The sequence below is a fragment of the Bactrocera oleae genome, chromosome 6 (assembly GCF_042242935.1).
Source record: "Bactrocera oleae isolate idBacOlea1 chromosome 6, idBacOlea1, whole genome shotgun sequence".
NCBI classification, from domain to species: domain Eukaryota; kingdom Metazoa; phylum Arthropoda; class Insecta; order Diptera; family Tephritidae; genus Bactrocera; species Bactrocera oleae.
Genome location: NC_091540.1, coordinates 18132500 through 18155010, shown reverse-complemented (window position 1 = coordinate 18155010; position 22511 = coordinate 18132500). Strand labels below are relative to the sequence as shown.

At 34.4% G+C, this 22511-nt stretch overlaps 2 protein-coding genes across 14 annotated transcripts; one reads left to right on the top strand and one right to left on the bottom strand.

Moving 5' to 3' along the window:
• Nucleotides 1-107: 107 nt before the first annotated feature.
• LOC106620529 (ecto-NOX disulfide-thiol exchanger 2) lies at nucleotides 108-16480 on the bottom strand. Of its 7 annotated transcripts, none has more exons than XM_036360425.2 (8): nucleotides 16277-16468; nucleotides 15494-16000; nucleotides 8241-8879; nucleotides 7466-8179; nucleotides 6317-6423; nucleotides 3977-4087; nucleotides 1854-2660; nucleotides 108-745 (listed from the first exon to the last, which is right to left on the bottom strand). In XM_036360425.2, the coding sequence occupies exons 2-8, from the start codon at nucleotides 15729-15731 to the stop codon at nucleotides 437-439; spliced, it is 2925 nt and encodes a 974-aa protein (XP_036216318.2). In that variant the 5' UTR covers nucleotides 15732-16000; nucleotides 16277-16468; the 3' UTR covers nucleotides 108-436. The 7 variants fall into 7 exon arrangements, with proteins under 7 accessions (XP_036216318.2, XP_036216319.2, XP_069968178.1 ...); XM_036360426.2 differs by having other exon boundaries at nucleotides 15494-15975; XM_070112077.1 differs by lacking the exon at nucleotides 16277-16468 and adding an exon at nucleotides 10321-10373 and having other exon boundaries at nucleotides 15494-15628.
• A 435-nt stretch (nucleotides 16481-16915) lies between these two features.
• Wbp2 (WW domain binding protein 2) lies at nucleotides 16916-20382 on the top strand. 7 transcript variants are annotated; one of them, XR_011397147.1, is made up of 7 exons: nucleotides 16916-17121; nucleotides 17421-17595; nucleotides 17665-18034; nucleotides 18271-18699; nucleotides 18926-19021; nucleotides 19509-19606; nucleotides 19684-20382. XR_011397147.1 is itself a non-coding variant. In XM_070112082.1 (6 exons), exons 1-6 carry the CDS (start codon nucleotides 17066-17068, stop codon nucleotides 19726-19728), a joined length of 1173 nt encoding a protein of 390 aa, XP_069968183.1. In that variant the 5' UTR covers nucleotides 16916-17065; the 3' UTR covers nucleotides 19729-20382. The 7 variants fall into 7 exon arrangements, 2 of the variants coding, with proteins under 2 accessions (XP_069968183.1, XP_069968184.1); XR_011397149.1 differs by having other exon boundaries at nucleotides 18926-18948; nucleotides 19684-19805; XR_011397148.1 differs by lacking the exon at nucleotides 19684-20382 and adding an exon at nucleotides 19200-19284 and having other exon boundaries at nucleotides 19509-19579.
• The last annotated feature ends 2129 nt before the right edge of the window (nucleotides 20383-22511 follow it).

Below are 22511 nucleotides of genomic sequence, written 5' to 3'. Positions count from 1 at the left end.
TCATCATATTTTACAATACCTTTGGTTTTTTCAATCAGAAAGGATCAATTATCTGTAGTAAATGTTTCTGTTCTTCCCTTTATTTATGACCATAATTAAAAATAAGATTAAAGTGTTTAAATGACCATTTTCATTGATTTTTATTGAGTTAATATAATAATTATATTTCAGTAAAAATTAAACTAGGCATCGAGCCTATTCTCATTCTTTTCGAATAGCAAATAAGTATTTTATGCGAGTTCATATTAAAATCACTGTTTTTTTTTTCAAACTTATAATTCTATAATTCTAGTAATTACTTTTAAAGAATTTTTTTAAAATGTACGGATTAAAATCGATGTCTCTTTTGCGAGTAATTGATGCTTACGAGTATATATGTAATAAAATTCGGTTTTCCTGTTTGGTTATTAGCAAGTAGACTTGGAAATTCTCACTTTCACTCTTCACCCATTGCGTTATCACGTTCGTCGTCACCGGTTCCACCATCTGTTGCAGTAAATCCGCAAAATTTCCAATGTGGCTTGAGTACGCTATCAACAACGACTCCCGGTTTATGTTCCAACTTGAAGATATTGGTGTAGGTTGTCAGTATCTGCTCTAACGTTGGCACTTGTAAGTCCAGCTTCTTCATAGACTGTCGCAAGAAAACACATATTGACTCAACGCTGACGCCAAAGGGTTGCACTATTAGATAGGCAGCCACTAACGCTATGATTTGGGCCTCCAAAAATGGCAAGAATTTCGGCTAGTTAAAGAAAGAAATATAAAATATATCTTCTCTTAATAGTTAATAAAGTCCAAAATGAAGAAGCAACTGATTCATAATCTTTAAATTATTTCGAATTAGTTTATTTTTAAATTTACCCCGGAAGCTTACACATATATCATTTATGCGCTTGCGAAAATACAAAATCATCCCAAACCGCATTTAATTTATTTCTGTGAATTCATTGTTCTTCTGTCAATTTAAGAGTTGTGACGATGTTTAATCGGGTAAAACCAGTCGTAAGATACTCTGATTAAAAATGATATGTCACGTGTAATATGGGGCTTTGACATTGTAAAGCTAATCGATGGACTTTTTTGAAACCAAATGGTCTAATACTAAGTACAAAATGTATGTACATATGTATGTATCATTGAACACGGACACCTTTCAACAAGGAGTTTTTTCACTACTACTATGGATAGGTATGGTCTCCTTTTGGAACCTGAGAGCAGATGGTGCCAGGAAATAGCTTCAGAAGAAGTGTTTTTGATAATATGCATAATTTTTTGGAGACTATATGAAGCCATAATTAAACATATTTCAACCTATGATTAGATGTTAACATTTGAACAAAACAACCGATGGAAAAAGAAAGTGTTTTAACGGTTCTAGTAGGCGTTCCTTCGCACCATTTATGTTTAGTATGCAATAAATTTCAATAACATGATACGGAAAAATATGTAGATCTGTTTTAGACAGTCAACAAAAAAATTAAATTTCTAAAATTAAGTTTTCTGACAGTATTCGCGGACCAATCGTTTTCTCGATGGACATCAAATCAGCTTAGCCAAAGGCAAAGTAACATAAACACATAATTATACTGGACAATAATTTTCGGATACTTGTATATGTACGTGTAATGAGGGGGGATCGCAGTAAACACCGGAAGTTATTAAAAATAAAAACCACATTCTATTTCGTTATCAACTAACTTCTAAGTAAACTTCATGGTCTTGACCGGACTACGTACATTAACTTAGTGGTAAAAAACTGAATCACTACATGTATCGTCGACCGACATGATAATATTATAATATTATTGTTAAGCGTACATATGGTATACATAGTAGTTGTCTACACTTACCTCAATCTCTTTGGTTTCCTCTGATAGCTGTACTTTCATTTCGTCGGTACTAGAAATATCATCGCTAACATCCTTAATTGCTACACTATCCTCAGGGGTAAGGGTTTCGTTTGACTTTAGCTCTGTTGCTATTTCAGCTGATTCTTCAATTTCGGAAGGATCGTCTTTCACTACTTCCTTTGGCGGTATTTCGTCTTCCTTATTGCTTTGGTTTGTGGCTTTTTCCTCATCATCGGTTTCATGTATTTCAACAACCTCAGTCTGATCTTCGATAATTTTCACTTCCTCATCACTTTTGTAGCCATCAATATCGATAATTTGTATTTGACTAGTTTTTTCGGTATTTGTCGAATTTTCAGTATTGTCTCTCTCCCTATTAGGCCTTGACGGATTTTTTGGCTTATTTCTCGTTGTATCTTCTACAGTCACCTCTTCCACATCATTGTCGTCCTCATCATCATCGTCGACATCTTCGCTTTCATCGATTAATATCTCACTGGTCTCGGAGTTAATTGACGATGTTTCGCGATCTTTTCGCTTATTGGTAGTTTCTTTGATTCTAGTCTTTAGCAATAACTGTTTAACGCCAGCCTCTTTCAACTTACGTTCGAGCTGTTCAATTGTTTTGTGGTCCTTTTGTTCGCGCATTTTCGTCTGCATTAATTGTGTTTGCATATTGCGTATCGTTTCCTGCAGTACTTTGATCTGTTTCTCACGATAATCATTGTCGTATTTGATGTCGGTGCGGACGTGTGACATTTCGCTACGCAAAGCTTCGAGCTGACAACGCAGCGAGTCGTTCTCTTCCTGAAATGACAAGTGTATCGTATTTCATTAATTATATTTATATCGAGCGAAAAGGAGTCAGAGTGAGTTTAAGGTTGAGATATAGACCGTCGATCGAATGTGCGGAAGATAGCTGCGACTGTTGGCATCTCAAAAGATGACGTGAACAGGATGAGGATATTATATAATAGGCACGAGAAAGCTGTCGACGCGATCAGTGCCGCGGTTACTCAGTCCGGACACCAAGTGCAACCATGTGACTATATCAGCATTGATTTTAGCTGTTAAAGCGCAATCCGCCGGAATTTCTGTGCCGTTCTGTGTGCCCGGCGACGAAATATGTATCCACTGGTACACACTAAAGATCAAGGGACAGTGGTACAATGGATTCCACCTGACAAACTTGCTACAAATAAGGCCAATACTGTCCTATCTGTCGAAAGTGATATAACCACCGTTTGCTAAGGTTCAAAAGATGAGATATACATCGAGTAATTTGAAAAGGTCAAAACGGTGAGAGAGTTTCATTGTACCAAATAACTGCATCTCTTCGACGCCTATTAACAGAAAAAACGGTCCTATTTGGCCAAGATAAAGCGATCTTTCACCAATATAACGCACCGGCTCATCCTGCGCTCTCGTCATGGTTAAATTGGTAGTATTAAGTTACGAACTGCTGCTCCATTTACCGTACTTTCCAAATTTGGCTACATACTTCTTTCCATATGTGAAATAATCAATCGTTAGTCAGAGGTTTATATACGCGAACTAGCCTCAGTTTTTGAGATATCGTTCTGAAAATTTTCACGTCCTTTTCTCCCCAAGCAGCTGCTCATTTGTCGTTCGTTGGCTTACAAACATAACGATCGGAATCAAATGCTTGTATCAAAAACTTTTTCATTTGACGGATATCTTCACGGAATTTAGCACGGGCTATTGTCTAAGGTATTGTGTAATGTCCGATCACTATAGCATATATCAGCCATACTGATCGATCGAATCAAGTTCTTGTAAGGAATCTTATGTCGGCTTATATAGCTTCAGTGCAACTAAACAGAAACCTGAACTTTATACAAAAAACGGCTTAAGTCCTTTATGGAGTATATTGTAATTCATAATCCGTAAATCGAAACTAGAGTAATCACTGAAGAAAGCTTTGGTAAATTCGGAAATCATGTCCATTAAGACAGTTGAGGTTTGCACTCTCTTCGTAGCAATTTGCTGATAACAAATATAGCTCAAGGGTTAATTTCAAAAAAAGGATATAAGGTGTACTTGAGATCTTTATAACGCGACCCAAAAACCGCTTAGAGTACGAACAAAAACAAACTACGCACCTTCAAACTCTCCGCATCGTAGCGTGTTCTCTTGGCGCTGCTGCCCTGATAGTTCCGATCATCGTCAGACATTTCCATTTCATCGTCCTCAATTTGCACCGAGCGTAATTCCTGTATTATGCACATCATAGCAATAATTAGCACAATAATTTATGAAATTAATATTACTGCTTTATTTTAAAAGTTTAACTAATATTGAAGAAAATTTGACTTTGTCAAGTTTTGAAATGAAAAGAAATTTGAAAAAATCCTAAACTGAGATTAAATATTTTTTCGCTCTTTACTTATATAATTTTGGCGCATCTTCAGCCACGGTTCGTTTGTTGGTACTTACCTCAAGTTTGGAACTTTCAAAAATGATATTCGTTTAAAAATTATTTTTAATACGATCTCATGTTTTAATTGGTTTGGTTTCTTCCTTTAATAGTTTTTTTTTTTAAGTTGTAGTAAATAAATATATTAATGTTGAGGCGAAAAAATAAAAAAAATCACCATGTTTGTTTTTGTATTTATTATATATGACAACCAATTTGAAGCGATTAAACCGAAATTAAAATGTATTTATACATGTGTATAGAAATACACTTAAAATGGAGTAAATAGTTTTACATTTGTATATAAGTACGTATGCAAATATACTGATACTGAATACAATATATGATTACAAGTCATGCAATGCTACATATATATGTGTATGACTGTATGTGAGTGTAAACGGTGCTTTAGTGCATTCTACCAAATGAACATTTAAATATTTAGAAGAACAAATTATTATTTAGTAATACTTCAACGAAACACAAATAAAAGACGGGAAAGACAAGCTCAGGAAAAATAAGAAAGGAAGGGCGATAATATTGTACATCAGCAAGTCAGTCAATGGGACGATCTCGTTATAAGGGGTTTTTGTACCTACCGAGTTCATTCATTTTAAAAAACATTTAATGTACTAGTCCATACATACATTATAAAGCGAATCAGAAAGATGAATATCTTTATATAATATATGATATATCGGATTATGTAAAATATAGACCGACTTCATACATATTTTATACCAAATGACAGCGAAATATTGTCATAATACTTGTATTTCGCTAAGATAATATTCTTTTCTACTGCCAGCATATATGGGGTCTAATAGAGAATTCATACAGATTTATGCTAACGTTTCAGTTGGGTATAAGTAACAGGAAAATATATGAATTTTTATGCGGATAGAAAACACGTTAATAACAGTAATCTATTAAATTTATTTTTGGTATGTTTTAAAAATAGAAGCTTATGGTGTTCAAATTGTTTATCAGTGGTTGGCAGGCGTGGCCTCCTTTTGTTGCTGTCGGCATAATTCTTATTCCAACCTTTTTTGCGGACGAGTTAAGGTGTGCATCGACGCTTCAAGCGGTAAGTCACAGAAAAGAGTGATTTTAATAGGTTTGGAAGAACATTATATATGTTGTAACGATTTTTGGTATAAAAAATGTATCTTTGCATGTTGGGGGGAAATCTGGATGAGTAAGTTATAAACCTGTTATAATCCCCAATTAGAGTGGGGGTTTCTAGGGTATCAAGAGCCTCTCTTCATTCTTTGCCTGCTTTTGATAGTGGTGTAATTTTCTGAATATCATTCATAAGAAGACAGTTGGTGAGGGTGTTGGATAACTCTGTGAATAATGTACTCGGTGTCAGTCCATGTGTGTTTATTTAGGGCCACATCGTTATATTGCCAGTATTTAATAATAGTACATACTGAGCTGAAGAGTTGCAATGTAAGAGGATGATGGGAACATTGTTCAGAAATCACTCAAGGTCCAAAGGGTAACAAAGCTTTAAGATTTTTGGAGAACGGGAGTTTCTGGAACACAAACGGTCACGAATCTGGTGAATCAAGAACTGCAAGGATATAGGATCTATTTACATAGAAATTATTTCAAAAGAATATACTCATCTAGATACTACGAACGAAATACAACACTAATATTAAATTTATCCACAATATATCGTATATGGTGTGCAATTACTAGAAGATATTACCGACAAAGTGTATATGTACATACATACATATATGATTACGAAAGCATTAGAAATGTGTCAGCTCATATGTAATATATATTCAAAACTTTTGTTAATTAGTACTTTGAAATAAAAATTAAGCAAAATACAAAAAAAAGTTGAATTTATATAAGCCACCATAGCATATTAGCAAATACTTTAATGTAGCTATGTTAGTATGAATGTATGTACGTATATGAGTATATTAAATAAATGCACAGAGACACTCAAGCGTAGTATAATGTAATGCAAGTAATACAATTTAGTACTTTTTTTTTGTTTTGTACGTACCAATGCCAGCTTCTTCCACTGATCGATGTTTTTTCTTTGGGCTTTGGTGAAATGGTCCCAAACCTTCTTGTGACTTGCAGCACTGAACACTTTTTCAATCTGAGTGACTGAATATGCAATTATAATAATAACAATAATATAGAGGGGAGAGGGTTGGTTGGTTGTTTGATTGATTGGTTTCTTTGCTTGCACGCTGGCTATATACTTCTGTTATTCATAGTATGAGTACTTCTTTCATTCAAATTCAAATTCAAATTTAAAATGAAATTCATGTTTTACAATTTCATAACGGCAAATTTGTATTAAAAAAAATTAAAAAAAACGAAAAATTTTAGTGTAATGGCAGAAAGCCTATATAGACGCACAAAGAAAATGTTTGATTCTTAACAGCAGTTGCTTTTCATTAGTTACCACTAAATTCCGGACAAACTACATATGTAAGTCTGTGAAACGAGTTTCCTTGGTTCTTTGCGAACTAATATGCTTAGCTTTAATTTATAATTTACCTGTCGCTAATTCTTTTACAAACCTTTGCACCCTTTGTTTCCATTTGTTTTTAATTTTGCATCTATTCCGAAATTGAGGTTACCTTTGAAACTGAAGTCGGCAGAAGGCATAGCGTTTATATGCATGTATTAAGTTCTTACAGTTACTAAACAAAAGGCAAAGTCATTTAATGTGATTTTTTATAGTATTTAAAATTATTAATAATTAATTTTCAATTCTAAAACTTTCATTTTACATATCTACTTTTATCAAAATCGGAATGAATTTGCCTTTAAAAAGTTTAAATTAGCCGATTTATTTCAATCATAAATTGTAGAATTATTAAATAATAGCTTAATTCAAATGAACAAACCAATGGGTTTTGCGTAGGACCGCTCATTGAAAAATAAATAAATGAAGCATTCTGATGTTTTTGTCAAATGTCATATCAATGTTAGTACTATGAGCGATGTCGCTGTAAGAACGCAGTTTGGCAAATATTCGATTTACAATAAAAAGTTATAAAATTAAAAAAAAAAAAAAAAAATTCATTGCAAAACTGCGCCTACTACCCTAAATATAAACCGAGCAAAAGCAGCTAAGCTTATTTTTCTTTCAACTACTTTAAAGAATGTAAAGCAAATAGACAAATCAAATACTTACACTGTGCGGACATAATCAGCATTTGTTTGCGGTAGCTTTCACGCGCTTTGCGTAAATCATCCTCCAACTGCTGCTTATCAGTATGTAGACGACGCACATGTGCATGTGTGCTTTGTATCATGGAGTAAAACATGTTGGCATTGCGTTTTGTGCAGTCGCCGCGATCTAACCAAATTGCAATTGTTTGCACGGCCTTTACGAAAGTGTCGCCACTACGCAAATGCTCGGCTACCATTGATGCTTCATGATCACTATAATGCGGTATGGGTGGCGGCGATTGAGATCGTATACGATCGATTGACAAACGCTCCTTGTGCCGTTGCTCACGTTGTAATTGACGCTGCTTGCATTCAAAATCGTAGAGATCATCGCGCGCTTGCGCGTAGTCAACATGTAGGCGTCCAAAGTTTGACGGTTCGCTAGAGTTAGAGATGCGTATGCGATAGCCAGAGAGATAGATGGCACGATCAACGGATGCTTCGTGGCGATAACGTATATGGCAGAAATTCTTCTTCGATGAACGCAGTGTGGTGATTTCACCACACGATTCGAATATTTCACGTACCAAATCCTCTGTACAGTTTTCAGGCAGACCGCCGACAAATACTGTGCGACAACCAGGCGGGCGTTCACGTGTGGTAGGCGGTGGCGCATTTGGATTGGGTGGAAAAAGTATTGAGTTTTTGGTTTTTATCACCTCTTTCATGCCATTGACTATAAAAAAAATGCATTTATTTTATTTTTACATCAATTATTTAACAGTAGCTTGTCATACTTGCGGGATTTGCTGAGCCGGGTTGTCCGTTAAGACAGTTTTCATTATTGGGCAAAGTGCTGGCGAAGCTAGCAGCATAGTTCTGTTGCATTTGCTGCATAGCTGCCAACATTGCTGTCGGATCCATAAACATTTGATTAGCCGCTTGTGTGGATGTTGAGGCAGCATTTGTTGCCGCAGTTGAAGGAAAGAACATGTAGGGATTTGCAGTAATACCACCTGCTGTGCTCGCTGTTGGCATAAAACCATTCATAAACATATTTGCGCCATGCCCGCTCATCGCCAGTTTATCAACTGGCAAATTTTGGTCGGCTGCTGTGTGCACAGTGGTAGTTCCATTTAGACTTGTGTTTGTAGACAAAGGTGCTGCCTCCGATTCAGTTTCAATATCCATTGGTGCGGTACCACGATTCGGTTTCACTGTGGTTGGTGAGTTTAAAGTAAATCTTGGAGCTGGTGGCGGTTCTGGTGTTCGATCACGCATGTTTGTAGCTACAACAATATTATTGCTGTTAGTAGGACTAGTTGTCACCGCATTAACTGCACCAACTGCTGTACTTATTGCAGCAGCGAGTTGATTGATGAAGTTTTGATTATTGTTTAGGGTGTTCCCGCCAGATATGGTACCGAGTAGGGGCACTGCAACAACAACATGAAAAACTCAAATGTTTACAATAGTAATCAAAACAAGAGGTGATAATAAACACAGCTGTTTATCAAAATAAAACCAGCGAACGTAAAAGAACGAGAAAGTGCAAATTGAATTTTGTATGATGCCCGATTGGACGGCTAACAGAGCTGAAAAATACCGAGTAGGGAATTCACCGATTTCTGTGATATTCGCTACTATTTAACAGAAATGAGAATTTATAACTGTCTGCAGAAATACGTATCTACCAACATAAAGAGAAATATGAAATACTTTGAACATAAAATACAAATGACACTTCGTGATTATTTTTGGTAATATAAACGATTTTTATGATAAAACCAAATTTTATTGTTTTTTTTTTTTGCAAAATTGCGAAGTATTATGCAAACAAATGATATTTTTCTTTTTTATTAATTTTCTAATTGCAATTATTATAAAATTAAGAAGTACAAAATGCGCATAATTGTATTCATATATACACTTCTTGGGTCATTCCTTTTATTTGACCACTCAAATACAATTGACCTTCACATATGCATATTCGCATTATTTTATTATCATACAAGTATGTATGTACATTTGTATCAATAGAAAAATCAAGCCAGAGCTCTTCTCCATTATCAAAGAAACCATCAATTATATTATATCTCGAACTTAATTATTGTTAAGATCTTTTTTAATTGAAATTTCGTCAAAAATCAATTGGCATATGCGTTTTTCGGTATTCATTTCTTAATATTTTTTTTGGAAAATCTTTCAAGACTTTCTCGTCCATAACGGGGGAGACATACCGGATCGAACGCCAACGTAAAAGTGTTATTTTTGTGCGGCAGTGCGAATGATAAATACCACGCATAAAATTATAGGCCTTAGTCAACATGTAATTTATGTTGAGTGTCATTATTTTCTTCTTTTCATTATAGAGGCTTCTTTTCTTCAAAATCATTTTTGCGTATGTCATTGCATATTCGTTTAGATCGCTATGTACAATGACACTTTTTGCAAGAGATTGACACTTCTTTGTCAATTGAAAAATTTTTCTTCTTAGCTCTTTTATCGTTTTAGATTGCTTCATAGCATTTCTTTGGTACCCTCTTGCTATCCGAGCATAATACTCTCGGTCGTAATTAGAGATCTCTTCACTATTTTCGCACTACAGTCCTATCTCACGAAGGCGTGAAAACTTTTCGAATTCCTCGAAAGTTATATCTTCTATTGGCAACTGTGCATTTTTATAACTCCTATCGATCGCGGCAAAACCCATTGTGATGACATACTACTTCCGTCATCTACGGTTTATATATGCAAAACCGGAAAAGCTCAATTCAATATCTGCTTTGACACAACGTCTTTTTAATTATTTTGAGCAACTTCCGTTTTGGGAAATCGGAAGAGCTTCCTGCTCTCCCAACTAGCACAGTTACTCACGCAGCAACTTTTAGACACAGGTGCCGGTTGGAATAATTGCGTGGGGGCCTCATCTAAAAAAGATTAATTAATTTCAAAATATATATGACAATTTATATTATAAAATAAGTAATAAACAAGTAAGGAAGTGCTAAGTTCGGATATAACCGAACATTTTATACTCTCGCAAAGCAAATGGTATACTCGTTTGAGATTTCTTTGTGGATGGACCGATATTTTCGGAAGAAGGTCAACTATAGGCACTGGGGTCCACATATTTACTACTTAGGGGCTTGAACAGTTTTGGTTCGGTTTAGACAATTTTTGGTCACAAGGTGGCATACTTTAAACGTATAATTCACGCAAAATTTTACCCCGATATAATCATTGTTGCTTGATATGCATATTGAAAAGTGAAAGAATCAGATGGAATTGAAAATCGTGTGAAGGCGTGGTTGTAGTCCGATTTCGCACTATAACATAGAGATATGAGAAGAATGTTATGTACCGAATTTGGTTGAAATCGGTTAAGCAGATCTCAAGATTAGGGTTTTCACCTAAAAGTGGGCTGTGCCACGCCCACTGTCTAATTTTGAACGCGGTTCCTATAAAGTCATCTCATATCATCCCAGAGATAAAATTTAATGTCTCTGGCGGGTTTAGTGCTTGATTTATCGCACTTTTAGTAGTTTTTAACAGTACCGTTATATGGGGAGTGGGCGGAGTTGCCACCCGATTTCAACTATTTTCACACCGTCAATAGAAGTGCTAAAAACATTTGCTTCCAGTGAATTTTGTTATTATAGCATTAGCGGTTTAGGAGATATGCACATTAAACCTATTAGAGGCGGGACCACGCCCACTTAAAAAAAATTTAACTGCAGATGCCCCTCCCTAATGTGATCCTGTGTACCAAATAACAGTCTTGTATCTTATTGCGGAGCTTAGTATGGGCGTGGCAGTGGTCCGATTACGCCCATCTGCAATACCAACCGTCTCACGGTACCAAGAAACATGTCTACCAAGTTTCATAAAGATATCTCAATTTTTACTCAAGTTAGAGCTTGCACGGACGGACAGACAGTCACCGGGATTTCAACTCGTCTCTGCATCCTGATCATTTATATATACAACCCTATATCTAACTCGATTAGTTTTAGGTGATACAAACAACCGTTAGGTGAACAAAACTATTATACTCTGTAGCAACAGGTTGCGAGAGTATAAAAAGATACGTGTGGCATTCGGGGACTGCCGCGGTAAAGCTATTGCAAAGCATTTTTTATCAACTTAAGCAATTATAATTATTTATTTACTTTTTATGCAGTATTTTTTTTTCTTTGATTCAAGTTTTTTCAATTCAATTCAATTTTGAATTTATTCAAGTAACATTTTTTGAGCGTGGAGAGCGATAAGTAAACAAATTTTTCTCTTTTATGAATAAGTTGATATTGTTTAAAATATTTGTATCATCTTACAATACATGTAGGTTATTCAAGAATTTTTAAAATTGAAACCAGGGATAAAGGGATGCCCAACTTATTCCAGTATGAGATTGCCTCAAAGTAAGCGTTTTTTATCAAATTTTCCATTGTAGCCAGATCGGACAAAATAATAATTTTTGGGAATTTAAAATAAAATACCCAACATTTATTAAGATTCAATATTATTATACATGTATCCGTTAAACATATGCAGACACTATTTAAACCGTTTTTTGTGATTTTGTAATATATAAAACAATTGATTTTTGAACTTCAAATACTTAATCAAAAGAATAAATGTATTAGCTCTTAATTAATAAATGTTTTTTATAACTTTCAATTGAAAGTTATTACTACTAAGCATGGCATCACAAAAGATTTTATCACATATATTTCGATTTCGCGTTTTCTTTCATTTTCATTTATCATTGTTTATTTATTTATTGACTACGCCGATCGGCATTATACATAATAAAAAATCAGTACAAAATATAGACAGTTAGCTGATGGTACTTGAGAAAAAATACAAAAATATCTATATGTATATATAGGGCGCTGTGGTAGCAGTTACTGTGGGGGAATTGCATAGATCAAAATCCTAGATTACAAGAGTAAATGGGTGCGTTCGAGCTACGTAATAATTGCAGCAGTACAGCTACTGTGTTGCATATTTGCTGATACCCTGCTGATGTGCAGAGAACAATTTAGTGTTGCCGATTATTTGCATAAATAGCGTGCAGAAAGTGACAGTAGAACGTGATGCTGTTGCAAGTGTTGCCTAAAATTCACGTAGAACGTGATACTTTGACAAATGACTAGACTGCTGTCGTGATTGCCATCTCGAGCGCACCCAATCATTCTTGGTGTTATCGATGAAAGCCGTGTATGTGCCTCCGTAGAAGTAAATCTCACCCTGAAGTGAATCGATAGATTTAGCTAGTCTAGTTTGGGTCCATGGATCACATAGTTTTTCTTTGAGTTGGAAGTTTTTAGTATTCGATAACGTCTGAGTGTTGGGCCGACTGAGGCAAATTCAAAACAGCCGAGAGTGTCGGGAGGAGCAATGATGTTGTTAACAACTTTGTATTAGAAATTGAGATTAGCAACCTGTCGATGTGCAGATACTTTGTTGATGTTAAAGCACTGGTAGACCTCATCAGTAGAGTAGGTGTGACTTGATGATGACAATTTATAGACCAGTGAATTGCAAAATTTGCATTGGACCTTCTCCACATTGTTTATCATTACATTTGAGATAGGGGACCAGATAACTGACCCATATTCAAGGACAGGTAGAACCAAATGTTGGAAAAGTCTAGTCAGGGTGTAGGGGCTGCTGAAATCTTTACCGTTTCTTTGATATAATATGCTTAGAGAAGGTGAGCTTATTTTTCAACTATGATGCCCAGGTCTTTTACGTCTTCAACCTCAATAATCTCCAGGCCGTTGGTCTTGTAGTTTGCATGGATTGGTTAGTGCGAGCGAGTGAAATATATAGCAACGCATTTGTTGACGTTTAGGTCAAGTTTATTCACACGGCACCAATTACCAATAGTATTAATATCTTGCTGTAGAGTTAAGATGTCAGTCATACAAGCAACGGGTTTGAAAATTTTGAGATCATCTGCATACAACAGTTGATAATATTTTACAAATATTATGACTCCGAATTTTGAATAATTTATTCATTAAATTCCATATTCTTGTTTGCCATTAAAAAAAATGTAATTATATATTATATTATTTTTGAATCACCCTGAACTTCAATTTATTTGTTCCGCTCGAGATATGCGAAAAGACGCCTAAAAGTATGCAAACATTTTGCGCATACTTTGTGATCGTGTTAGATTTATTTCCGTTACGCAATTTCTTGATTCGGTCGTCGCGCTCAAAGCCCGCGATAGAAGCTATGCAATAGCTTTATAATATAAAATGTTCGGTTACAGCCGAACGTAGGCCTTCCCTACTTATATTTATACTAATACTAGAGGACCCCGTTTATATACCATTCAATCATTCCTATCGTATCTTCTGACAATATCATTAGTAGGTTTTTTCATCCCTAATGTGCGTAAACTCCTAATGGTACCCTTAAGCAGAGAACAGAACACACCCCAGAGAACATGCAACACTTTGAACCTTCTCGTTTTTTTACGTTTTCTGCACAACATTACATGGGCACCCACATTGCAAAGTACAAAACATACACACATTACATGTTTCAGATTAGCCACAAACGCACATACAAACTAGAGAACATACAGTGTATCACAAAAATAAGTATGCAGCGTGTTTATCTGTTTTGTCATGCGAAAAAATCCCTTAAAACTAATATTATTAGCCAATTTTTTATATTTTCAATTATTTCATATATTTATATGTCTCCAATAACAAAAAACCCAAACTTAAAGTAATAATTTTTTAAATTACAGAAAAAAAAGTTCCAATAGCTTAAAATTACGTCACTAAAGTATGTATGCACTAAAAATAACTTGCGAAAAAAAAGTTCTAACGGGTTTATTTTTGAGCTTTAATGGACGGTTAATATTTCGTTGGGAAGCCTGTGGATTTTTTAATTGCACTCAACCCGGATGTCATGGACTTCACCAGCTTTTGGGTTACTGAAGGTGGAATCTTGCTCCATTCTTCGATTAACGCAGCTTTCAAAGATTCTTTACTGGTTATTTGGTGTCTACTGATTTCTCTTTCTAAATAATCCCACAAATGCTCGATAGGGTTAACATCAGGAGATTGGGCTGGTGTTTTTAATTGTTAGGGTGTTTTGTAAAACAGCCATTCCTTAACAATGCGAGCGGTGTGTTTTGGATTACTGTCGTGTTGGAATTCAAATGATCCTTCAAGTCCCAATCTAGCCGCACTTTCTCTCAAATTTGCTTTTAAAATGTTAATCATATTTGTTCATTGTATGTACTCACTACTCACTTTTGGTGCACTCTTCTTTGGCTTCACCTGAAATATGCGTGTTATAATACGCTGCTCGTTTGCATCAAATATTTTTGGCCGCCCAGATCTTTCCTTATTTTGTGTATTTCCCTCTTTTTCATTTTTTTTTTAAATTATTTTTAGAATAGTCGAACTACTTTTGTTTGTTATTTTTTCAATTTGCCTCTGACTTTTTTTCCTTTATGTAGTTTTATTATAACATCTTTTAAATCTTATGATAGTTCTCTTCCGCGCGGCGCCATGATCAAAATTTAAATTAATTTACGGTTGAAATATTATTAAAACTTGGATATCTTTATATCATAAACAAAATATAACTATTTATTGATTTTGAAGGGGGCGAATACTGTGTGCCAGCCGAAAACATACTGAAATGATGAACTGCATACATACATATGTGACATGATTTTTGGTTTTCACTGAGAAAATTCGACGGTTCTTAATAACAGGAAATGTGAATGACATCGATTTATCATACTCAAGAAGGCGATTTATGTGTAATTGTTATTGTTAACAACACGAAAAGTTTTATTTTTATTCTGCAATTGATATGACGTTTTTTACGCACATACATAGTGCATTCTTATTTTTGTGATACACTGTACAAGAATTTTCACCTTTTTGTTCTGTGACGTTCTCTGCTTATATGGGCACCCAAAACCAAAGCCACACACACACATAATTATATGGGCACCCACAAGATGTTGAAAAATAAAATATATCAAATTAAAAACATTTGCACTTACCCAGATTTAAAGTTGGTATTGCGTTTCTCTTTAACATTTTTGAGCCAATGGCCTCTTTCTCAAAATGTTTTTCACAAATGAATGAGTTGGTGGCTGGAAAGTGGTCAGTGGGAGCAATTTTTAGATTCTTTTTCCACTTTTCAGCCAGCTCCAATTCATTTGGGAAACGAAATAAACGAATTTTATCAACACTGGTACTTTCACAGCCGCGAACGCGACACTTTCGAAATCTCGGCATTTTTTAATTAAGCACTTATTAAAACAATAAGCCAGCGAACGAGTAAAAGAAAAACCGCACAGACCGGCAAAAACTTTCCGGATTTTGGCGGAATTATTGACACTTCTCAATTTTATATAAGCTTCAGTTCTTTTTTTACATATGGTATGTGCATAGAAATACAAGATTGTTACAACAGAGAACTTCATTTAAGTTCTCTGGTTACAAGTTCTCTTTTCTTTTACGTTCCCTGCTTTTACGTTCTCTGATAAAAACAATTATTAGAGCGGCTGAAACAAGTGGAATGAAACGGAAAATAATAAAAGCAAAATGATATGAATACGAAAATAAAGAAGGCAGTAATTGAAGAAAAAATGAAGACACGAACTTGTAACTTTTTCAATACAGAAATATTATACCATTTTATTAGAAACAACGTTATATATTGAACAAAATGGTTTGATAATTAAAAAAAATATGATTATGCTTAAAAATATAAATTAGGATGACCTCAGCAGAGCTGGATTTTCATTATTTTTCACCGGTTACGTAGCCAATCCACTTACACATTTTCTCCAAGTTAGTATAGTTGAAATCCATTAAATTTGATAGCGTCTAATTGAATCGCGTCACAATGTGTCTTTTGCAACATTTGGTTTCACTTTTTACACAAGAAAGGTATCATTTAATTTGTATATTGCAAGAGCCGCTGTTTACGAAATTCTCTACTTCTGAAGTGAAAAAATAATTCACTAGTGTTGCCAAGAGAACATAATTAAATTGAGCGTAAACAATAGTCCAAAGTTTTTTTTATTATTAATTAATTTTTCTTATTTAAGAAATGCAAAAAAAAAATGTTTTTTATAGTTTTAACGTTAATACAGTATTGGCAATATTGATACCAGAAACGGGTTAATGCAATAACATATTGCTTACTCTATAAAGTTAATCGTTAAGAAAATATTGTGTTAAGTGCAGAAGAATCGTTAAGAAATTAATGTTAACATATTCGTTTCTAATTTTTTATTCACGTTAGTAAATTTGAGATTTCAATAAAATATTTTATTGCCAATTGATAATTATTTACGATATATTAACTGTCATGCCTGAATACTTCATTGGCATACCATATGTGTTACTGGCTTTAGAAACATATGATAAGTGTTTCGCGACGTCTATTGGTAGATTCTACGTAACTACCGAAAATCAACAACAAAACGTATCAAAACAAAAAAGTGATTCATCTGGAATTAAATTTTTGACGTTCGAGAAAATTTCACAATTCCGTATTCTAATAAATATAATTATATTAAAAACTTAAATAGAGAAATCGTTGGTTCCGTTATTATCCAATAATGTCTGTAAATACAGCACATGCCAGTAATGGAGTCTTGATTCACGCCGGAGAGTAGTAAGTAATAAGGTTAGGTAGAAAATTTTGCATATAAAAGTATTTCTGCAGACCGACGAGCACAAATGAAATCTGTTGAAATTGGCATGGATTATTATAAATTTATAAAATTACTGTGGAAATAATATCCTTTACACATAAATTACGATTAGCTTAATATAAAATATCTTACAGATTAGCATTTTATGTATAACTTCAAGTTGTAAAATAAGATATGACGTAGGCAAATTCTTTAGTTAGATAGTATTACCTATTTATATGTATACATATTTTTTAATTACGTCTCCTTTTATTTTTAGTATATTACTGCATAGTGATGGCGTTACTATGGATTTCTCCGGTCAGGACAATCCTGTCTTTAAGGGCTCAAAGCAAGGACGAATATATCTGACTTCACATCGGCTGATATTCAACAATAAAAAACCGGCGGATGAACTGCAATCTTTTAGTGCACCTTTTATAGCACTTTCAGATGTAAAATATTTATTTATATAAATGTATAGATATATTTATTCTAATTTAACTAACTTATGTATAAATTAGGTCGAATTGGAGCAGCCAGTCTTTGGCGCCAACTATATTAAGGCCAAGGTTCGTGCGCAACCAAACGGAAATTTTATTGGCGAGGTTAAGTTCAAGCTGCATTTTAAGTCTGGTGGAGCGATTGAGTACGGTCAGGCTTTGTTACGTGCTGCTAGCACAGCTCAAAGTAATTACCATCGTGGTGGCGCTCCCAACGACGATCCACCACCATACACACCAGCAGGTGCTTGGCATGAGGCACCACCACCGGCCTATCAGCCACCACCAGGCTACTACGGGTGGCTGCCCACTCACGAGGCGTTCAGTGGCCCAGCCAACGGCACGGTGTTCGTAAGCGATAATCCACCACCATATCCAGGCATTGGTGGACGTAAGTATATCTGAAAATCATTTTTGCATAATTTGTAAAACGGGAAAATCGTGTAAGACTTCTCGGCTTTTGTTACAATAGTGTGCCGCTTATATAAATGTGTAGTTAGTGGTTTTGGTACTTTATTGCCATATATATATATGTATATAATAGTTACTATAAGGCACTTTAAAACACATTTTCAAATGCTAACTTTCGTGTTCCCCCTCACCCCATGCGCGTTTTCGCATACTTAGCACCAGCTTATACACCACAACCATATGCGCAACCTGGCTATAATCCACAACAGCCAAATGCTGGCTATAACCCACAACAGCCACAACCTGGTTACAATCCACAACAACCGCAAGGTGCTTGGAATCCACAGCCTCAATATGGAAACAATGATGCAGCAGCTTGGAATGGCTTCTCCGCACCACCTTCCGAGCAGCCGCAACAACAACCACAACCTGGAAATCAGCCACCACCATACGCGGCTGGTGGATACAGTCAGCCAGGCGGTTATCCTCCGAGTGCTCCCGGCGGCTACAATCCATCATATAACCCTGGTTACAATCCTGGCTATCAACCAGGTGGCTATCCTCAACCAGGGGGTTACCCACCACCAAGCGGTGCACCAGGTGGAGCTGCGGCCGGTGCAATGGGCTTTGGCATGCCGCCAGCAAGTAAGTAAATACTAATGTGTCTATTTTATAACGGTTACAGTTATTTTTTTCGATTATATTTTTTCATCATAACCCACCATTAATAAAAATTTTGTATCAAACGAAAATTCTTCAATTTCTAACACCAGTGCATTTCTCACACATGTTTTAACACCTGTTGTATGAAACCCGAACGACTTTCAAAAGTATTTATTTTATTACTTTAATTTGTAAATTTCGCCTGCAGTGTTTTAAAAAAGTGTCGCACAGGTATGCAAACGCCTATACTACAAATATGTAACGTCGCAAAAAACCATACGTCCAAAAATCAAATCCCTACCAGGTACTATATGCTCTTTTGAACTTCTGACTTTTTTAAAATGTTATTTTTTAAACCTTAAAAGTTGCTTAAAACACACACACAAGAGTCGAGAAGCTACACTTTTTCTCACACGCAAACGTGCACACATATATTCCTTGCATATATTTTACTTAAACGCTATAACTTTTATTGTCTACAGTTAATACCACATATTATTACTATCCGTACTATACACCACAGCCTTGTGTAAATTTTGCGTTTATACCAATACCAGTTATTTTCCCGTAAATACTCTTTCTCTGTCTGTATTGTGTGTTAGTACATGAAGAAAGTAAATTTCAATACTGCAAATTTTGAAATATTTGAAAATGTTCTCTTAAATGTAAGCATTTTTATGCATATTGGCATTGTTAAATTTTTTATATTTTGATTTGCTTTGTTCATATGAAAATTCGCATTTATTAATATTTTTGAATTTATTTCACACTAATCCAATTCAATTTCACAGATTCTAAGGAAGCCGAGGCAATGGCTAGCGCCCAAAATTCAACCTACAATCAATATTCCAATAATGCTGCACCGAGCGACTTGCCACCAGCATATGATGTATGTTCTAATTATTATTTTAGTTTTATTTTACAAATTGTTAACATTTTCCACTTAATTTTTCTTCTTTTTTTTAGGCTCTACCACCTAACTATAACAGCGCCAATAAGAAGAATCAGTAACTGTTACAATAACAGCAGCAATATAAAAATTATGTTCGTACACAATTTTTTACTTAACGTCTTATCTGTAGAACGTCTCCACAAACTGCGTCACAACTAAAACATGGACGAAAATATGATTTAAGTAGTAAAAATTGTTACAATATGCGGTTAACTAGCTTGCAGTGTTGCTTCGGTTCATTGTGTGTGAAATTTACACATCTTTTATTCATTCCTCTACATGTGCGCGTAAAATATTTACATATATATCTTATGAATATATATATATATATGTACATATATATTTGCATTCTTTATATGTTTCAACCTATTAATACTATATACATACCTGCATGTTTATAAACATATACATATATTTATCAAAGTAGCTTCAATATCCAATTAGTACACTTACCAAATATTATCAAAGCATAATTTGTTATTTTGTTAAAAAAAATAGATAATTTAATGATTCAAATACAAATTGTTTAAATAATCGTCAAACTAACTATTAAAGCAAATTAAAAACCAAATTCTTTCAAATCTTTTGTATTATTAAAAATGTATATATTTTGTTATCGTTAAACTTGTACGCAAATTTGTTTTTTTTTCTTATTGTATTCATATATTATATAATCAAAATAATTGAAATAAATAAAGTAAGCTTAAGCTGAAGTACTTTGTACCTATTCATTGTAAGAGAGCGTAGTCGAGCTCCCTGTTCCCACGACAGATGGGTCTAATTGGAGCGAAGTCGTTGTTAAATCCGTTCAAGCGCAGCTAAGTCTTTCATAATATAAGTTATGAAATGTTTGCTGCTTCTCGCTTTTCCACTGTAATGAAGTTAACACGAAATCCGCGAAGACATTCTTTGTTTATATCAACATCACAATTCCCGACGATAATATTTCGCCGGTAAACTACTCAAAAATATTGAAAGATACATCTAATACTTGTAGTCTGTACTTCTTCATATACTAAAGTGATAGACTCGAAGAAAAATATTACTATTAGAAAGAGTTTTCAAGCCATCTAAACCAGAATCTCAATTGATGAAATCCTCTAGTTCCTGGATTTTATGCTAAGCAGTGAAAATATAGAAGAATTTTCCTGCTATAAATTAACTTTTTTATGCAGTATTTGCATTCACTGGATGTCAAATTCATTCATTGGACGAGTGATGGTGGTATTATTAAGTCTGAAGTAGCCCCCCTGAAACCAGTGTAAAAGGTCGAAATCACAAAGCAGTAATGAGAACATACATACATATATCGACTAGATTCACTTTGAGTCTCTAAATAATATAAGAACACAATTTAAAAACTCGACTAACTCGAACCTGGGTTTGCAAATATATAGGATGAAAGACTTCAATCATCATAAGCAACTACCGGTTAATTTGAAGTACGAGCAATACTGAAAAGACACCCTTGGCTCCCTGGCTGCCAAAAGAAGTTATTATCTGGTATCGTTTGCAAGCCGAATACATTATTTGTTCATACTTTTTGAAATTGATTTGATTTAAAAGATATGATTCCGTAGACTACTTTTAATGCGGGTTCATGTAGTCAATGTAGATAAACTAGCGGCTACTCGTTAAAAGCGAGGTCATACCGCCTTTGCTGGAAAATACGGGTTAAATTAGATTAATAAGATAATCTTTCTTATAAAGCGAAGTCTAATTTGTGGCTGTATTGCCAACTATTAAGGGGTTACATGATTTTCTCGGTTTGTTATTGTCTTATTTAATTCTATAACATCTCTAGAATTTTGTCCCAAATTCTCAAGTTGATATCAGTAATAATTTTGGAGATACAGCTTTGAAAAGTTGCGTGCTCGAGGTCAGCTTTATGGTCACTTAAAACTTTAAACTGTGTTTTCAAAGACGGTTGTCAAGATTTGTCGTGAACTACTCAACCGATCTTGATGTATACAGGTGTTTGATATACATTTTAGTCGTTGTCGTTTGGACAAAGGATTCTTTTTTTTCAATTACAACTATTTATTTAATATTTATAATTTGACCGAAATTTAAATTTTTTTTTAATAAGGTCTGCCAAAATTCCAATTTTAGCTTTTTATTTTTTTCCTTCGTTCAAGTACGAGTTTATAGTCTTAACTAAAACACATATTTTTTTCATTTTAAATGATTCTGTCAGGAGTTATGCCGACAACACGGACGCACCTTTTTTCGAGGGGTCACCGGAAATGACGTTACAATGGCAGAGTTTTAATTTTGTGTTTTTGAAAATCTCAGAACTTATTCTTTAAATGTGTATCTTTAAGACAGAAAAAAGTTTGAATTAAATAAATAATTTTATTACCATTTAACCCCTTAAAGTACAGCCTTTATTCTGATACATATTTTATGTCTAACCCTGTTTACACCATAATTTCAATTCATTGAACCTCGTAAAAATTTGATCCGTTAGTTGTTAGGGACATTTCTAATTTAGTATATAGAAATAATCTAAAAGTTCCAAAAATGGATGTAAGGTATAAACGTTTTATTATACTTCGAGAAAACTTCTAGTAAGTTTGTAAAGTGTTAAAAAAAAAAAATGATTTTGCAATAATGGAGATTATATTCGACTAGACCTTTCTAAGAAGAATCCGCAACAATTGGCAAGAAATTTTAGTTTTTGGGTCAGATCCTAATATAAATTAGGGTGGGTCAAAAAAAAATCGAATGTCTTTTTTTCGTTTGGTACACTGAAAAATTGGTTGAAAGACACCTCTCAGAAAGTATTTCCAAGTATGAGCAATTTGCAGCGCAGTAAATTTCCTACAAGTCTATGAGCTTT

Bases quoted from the DNA above. Each gene is read 5' to 3' on its own strand.
- LOC106620529 (XM_036360425.2), bottom strand. From the start codon at position 15,731: ATGCCGAGATTTCGAAAGTGTCGCGTTCGCGGCTGTGAAAGTACCAGT. The intron at 8,180-8,240 runs GTATGACAAGCT...TTTTTTTTATAG, and splicing joins CGGCTCAGCAAATCCCGCAA to TCAATGGCATGAAAGAGGTG. The intron at 6,424-7,465 runs GTAAGTATTTGA...TTGCATATTCAG, and splicing joins GCTGATTATGTCCGCACAGT to TCACTCAGATTGAAAAAGTG.
- Wbp2 (XM_070112082.1), top strand. From the start codon at position 17,066: ATGTCTGTAAATACAGCACATGCCAGTAATGGAGTCTTGATTCACGCC. The intron at 18,700-19,508 runs GTAAGTAAATAC...TCAATTTCACAG, and splicing joins CTTTGGCATGCCGCCAGCAA to ATTCTAAGGAAGCCGAGGCA. The intron at 19,607-19,683 runs GTATGTTCTAAT...TCTTTTTTTTAG, and splicing joins ACTTGCCACCAGCATATGAT to GCTCTACCACCTAACTATAA.